This window comes from Elaeis guineensis, chromosome 9 (assembly GCF_000442705.2).
Source record: "Elaeis guineensis isolate ETL-2024a chromosome 9, EG11, whole genome shotgun sequence".
NCBI classification, from domain to species: Eukaryota; Viridiplantae; Streptophyta; class Magnoliopsida; order Arecales; family Arecaceae; genus Elaeis; species Elaeis guineensis.
This window is the reverse complement of record NC_026001.2, coordinates 4406759-4410853: the sequence shown is the minus strand read 5'-3', so window position 1 is coordinate 4410853 and position 4095 is coordinate 4406759. Positions and strand designations below refer to the sequence as shown.

The following is a 4095-nucleotide window of genomic DNA, read 5'->3' as shown; positions in this document are numbered from 1 at the left end:
GTATGAGTGGCATATGATTTCAGGATGTTTGAAGCGATGCAAACAGAAGGAAATTTACAGACATAATCAATTTTGTAGTAGTGGGAGTGCTTGTTCATGGAATGGCATTTTGGGCATGATTTGTTCTTTCATGATGGAACAGATCAAGTCGTTTAATATGAACAAAGCCCTCTGCACCTTCCATGATCCAGTGGGTATTTTCTAGTTCATTGAACATATCCAAGTACGTGTTATTAGGTAAATAGATAATCGTGATCTCACAGCCTGCATAAAATAGAATTGATGCCGCAATGGATCTTATGTATTAAAGGAAAATTAGGGATCAATTTCCATGTTTGTTCTGTGAGGAACATAGGTTTTGTTGGCGTTTTAAAGCCACTTAGAAATCATGAGGTCTGATATTATGTTTGATATCTGGGCCTATTCAGAGTCTTCACAGTTGCTGTTGCATATACTTGCCCTTGTCCGCATGTTCGGTTAGGATCAATACTTGTAATCAATAAGGATTCCTCGAGTTCAATTTGATGGTATGAACAATTGCAGACAAAATATCATTTAAAAAAAAAAAATTGCAGATACCTGTAAAGCACCGGAAACGGACAGCTTATGAGACTCCTTAAGTTTTTTTTGGGGGTAAGGGAGGCTGAAGGCAGCAGCCACCCATCTTTTATTAAAAGCCAAGAGGGGCAAGAGCTATGTACAGAGATCTGAATGTCTGAAATTACAAGCAGAGTAGTAGGAAGCAAATTACAGAAACAGAGAACAGAGAACATGCAAGAAACATTATATAGTAGGAATGGGCTAAACATTATATAGGACCTACGAGCCAGATTTCCAAAGATGCAAGAAACATGAACTTATACCATAGGTTTCCCCGAGACGCAAGAAGATTTTGTCACCGCTTGTGTAGCACGGGTTAGCGGTATGCTTACTTCAGCGCTTGTGGATCAGTTCCTCGGATTAGGGGATGGAGGGTGGGATGCTTCCAAATTCCCGTCCAGCATCATCATTACTTTCTTCATGGAAGGCCGGGAATCTGGTAGCGGTTGAATGCACCAGAGCCCAATCTTAACCAGCCTCTCCAACTCTGCCATCTCCGCTTCTTCACCCCGTAAGAGCTTCTCCAACTCCCTTGCTTGAAGGCAATTATAGGCCCACTGTGTGAGAACAATCTCTTCTGGTTCCACCCGAGCATCTATGGTTTGCCTGCAGCATGCAAGTTCTAATAGGACAATGCCAAAACCGTAAACATCTACCTTTGCTGTTATCGCCGTGTCCCCATTCCATTCTGGTGCAACGTATCCTGGGGTTCCTCTTCTATCTGTCATTGTTCTTGTCTGAGTTGGCATCAACCGCTTTGCTAGCCCAAAAGAGGAGATCTTTGCGGTGCCATTCTCATCCATGAGTATGTTCTGGGGCTTTATATCACTATGGATGATGGGTTTCTCGCAGCCTTCATGCAAATAAAGGATGTCTTTAGCGACATCCGATGCAATCCTCACTCTTTCAGTCCAGCGAGGCCATCTTTCAGGGTCAAAGATTAGATCTGCTAGGGAACCATTGCTCGTGTATTCATAAACCAGGAGCCTGTTTGAGCCTTCATGGCAAAAGCCGAGAAGCCGGATAAGGTTTCTTTGATGAGTCTTTCCAATCACCTTAATCTCCATATGAAACGCTCTTTCTCCTCGTTTCACCATTTTCTCAGATCTTCTCTTTTCTTCCTGTGCCTTGTCAAGCTTTTTGACGGCAATCGTTGTTTCGCCATCAGACAAGGTCCCTTTGAACACCGTTCCAAAGCCACCTTTACCGAGCTGCACGCTGAAACCGTTTGTTGCTCTCCTCAGCTCGCTGTAAGAAAAAGATCGTGGAGCCATCCCCTCGGACATAGCGATTTTCATGTTCTGCCACTGCTTTCGGTACCTTGCAATACGGTTCTTGCATATAAAGAAATCAAGAAATCAGCAGCCACCATCGATACGATAGAATATATAATGATAGTGAAACATACAATAATAATATGAGAAACTATATAAAATAATAAAGCAGTATAATTTTTTTTTACAAATCCTCTCTTTTTTTTTTTTTTCTATTCTTTGATACCACTTCACCACTCCATACATTCTACAACAACCATCTATTTATAGATATAAGAAATGACCTTTTGACTTTCCTAATAAATTTATCATTTAGACTTCCTATGTAACTCTTGGATTTTTCATGTGACTCTTGATTTTTACCACTTCTATTAAGTTTACAAAATGACCTTTCGATTTCTTCAATATATTTAATATTTGTCTTTTCCAATATCCCCTCTTAAACTTAATTGTTCTTTATTCATCATGCCAAGAGAACTTTTAAACTGGGTGAAGAGCTCTACTCCTAATGGTTTAGTGAATATATCGGCAATTTGATCTTGTGTCTTCACATACAGTAGCTCTACTTCTTTGTTCTTCACATGTTTCCGGATTGAATGAAAATGCACATCAATATGCTTGCTTCTTTGATGATACATCGGGTTCTTTCCTAGTGCAATAGCCGACTTGCTATCAATGCTTATCTTGATAGGTTCCTTTTGCTCAAAATGAACTTCCTTCAGCAAGCTTCTTAGCCATATATTTGATACACATGCGGATGCAGCAACATATTCAGCTTCACATGTAGAAAGAGTAACAATAGGTTGCTTCTTTGACATGCATGAAAAAGCTGCATCTCTCATAGAAAATATAAATCCGGAAGTACTCTTTCGATCATCCATGTCTCCAGTCCAATCACTATCCGAATAGCCCACAAGTTCAAAGTTACTATGATGAAAATAAAATAGTCCATCGATAATAGTACCTCGGATGTAACGAAGAATTCTCTTCGCTGCCTTCCAGTGCATTAATTTGGGCTCCTCCATGAATCTGCTAACTAGACTGACTGCATATAGAATATCCGGCCTAGTACATGTCATGTACGTCAGACATCCTACCAAGCTTCTATAGAGAGTAGGGTCCACAATCTTTCCTTCATCTTCTTTTGACAGCTTTGCTCCACAATCAATGGGGGTGCTTATAGGGTTACAATCTTTCATCTTGAATTTCTTCAAGATTTCTTTGGCATAACCTTCTTGGGATAAGAATTTTTTTTTTTGATATTGTTTGACCTTCAAACCCAGAAAATATATCATTAACCCCATGTCTGTCATCTCAAACTCCTTCATTATGGCATGTTTGAACTCCTCAAACATTTGTGGACTATTACCTGTAAAAATAAGATCTTCCACGTACAAACACATAAGTAGAATATTAGAATTTTTCTCCTTTACATGCATAGCATGCTCATGGGGACATTGCTTGAAGCCATTTGCTTTGAAATAGCCATCGATTCTTGAGTTCCATACTCTTGGAAATTGTTTTAAACCATAAAGTGTCTTCCTTAGCTTTAAAACCTTCTCTTCATGTCCCTTCTTCACGTACCCTTTGGGTTGTTCAACATATACTTCTTCTAGAAAGCCATTTAGAAATACCGACTTCACATCTAACTGATAGATGTTTCAATTATTCTGTGCAGCCAAAGAAATCATCAGGCGAATTGTCTCCATGCATGCTACAAGAGCAAATACCTCCTCGTAGTCAATTCCGGCTTGCTGCTTGTAGTCTTTAGCTACTAATCGAGCTTTATATTTCTCCACCTTTCCTTCTGCATTCTTCTTTACCTTATATACCCATTTCACTCCGATGGGTTCATGACCTTCTGGAAGAGTAATAAGCTTCTATGTGTTATTCTTCTGGATTGCCTTCATCTCTTCATTCATGACCATCCTCCAGTTTTCATTCTTCACTGCTTCTTCAAAAGAGATTACATCCTCATTAGCATATAAACAAATGAGATTAAGGGGACTCGTCACCTCATAGAGATCTTGAATGCTTATTATCTTTCTGGATTCTTCATTTGAAGATGGAGATCTCATGCTAGGTGATGAAGGTGGTGTGGGATCTTCAACTTGAGCCTTCACTTATTCTTCTTCTTTTTGCACCTCTATCATGTTGGTGCTCCAATTCTAGATTTCTTCTTCATTGAACTTCACATCACGGCTTATGAGGATCTTCTTCG

The 4095-nt window shown here is 39.5% G+C and overlaps 1 protein-coding gene across 1 annotated transcript; it reads right to left on the bottom strand.

The window, feature by feature from the left end:
- Nucleotides 1-947: 947 nt before the first annotated feature.
- LOC105052044 (G-type lectin S-receptor-like serine/threonine-protein kinase LECRK3) lies at nucleotides 948-1886 on the bottom strand. Its single transcript, XM_010932735.3, has one exon. The coding sequence runs from the start codon at nucleotides 1884-1886 to the stop codon at nucleotides 948-950; it is 939 nt and encodes a 312-aa protein (XP_010931037.3).
- Nucleotides 1887-4095: the final 2209 nt, after the last annotated feature.

Coding starts and splice junctions, on each gene's coding strand:
- LOC105052044 (XM_010932735.3), bottom strand. CDS start 1,886: ATGTCCGAGGGGATGGCTCCACGATCTTTTTCTTACAGCGAGCTGAGG.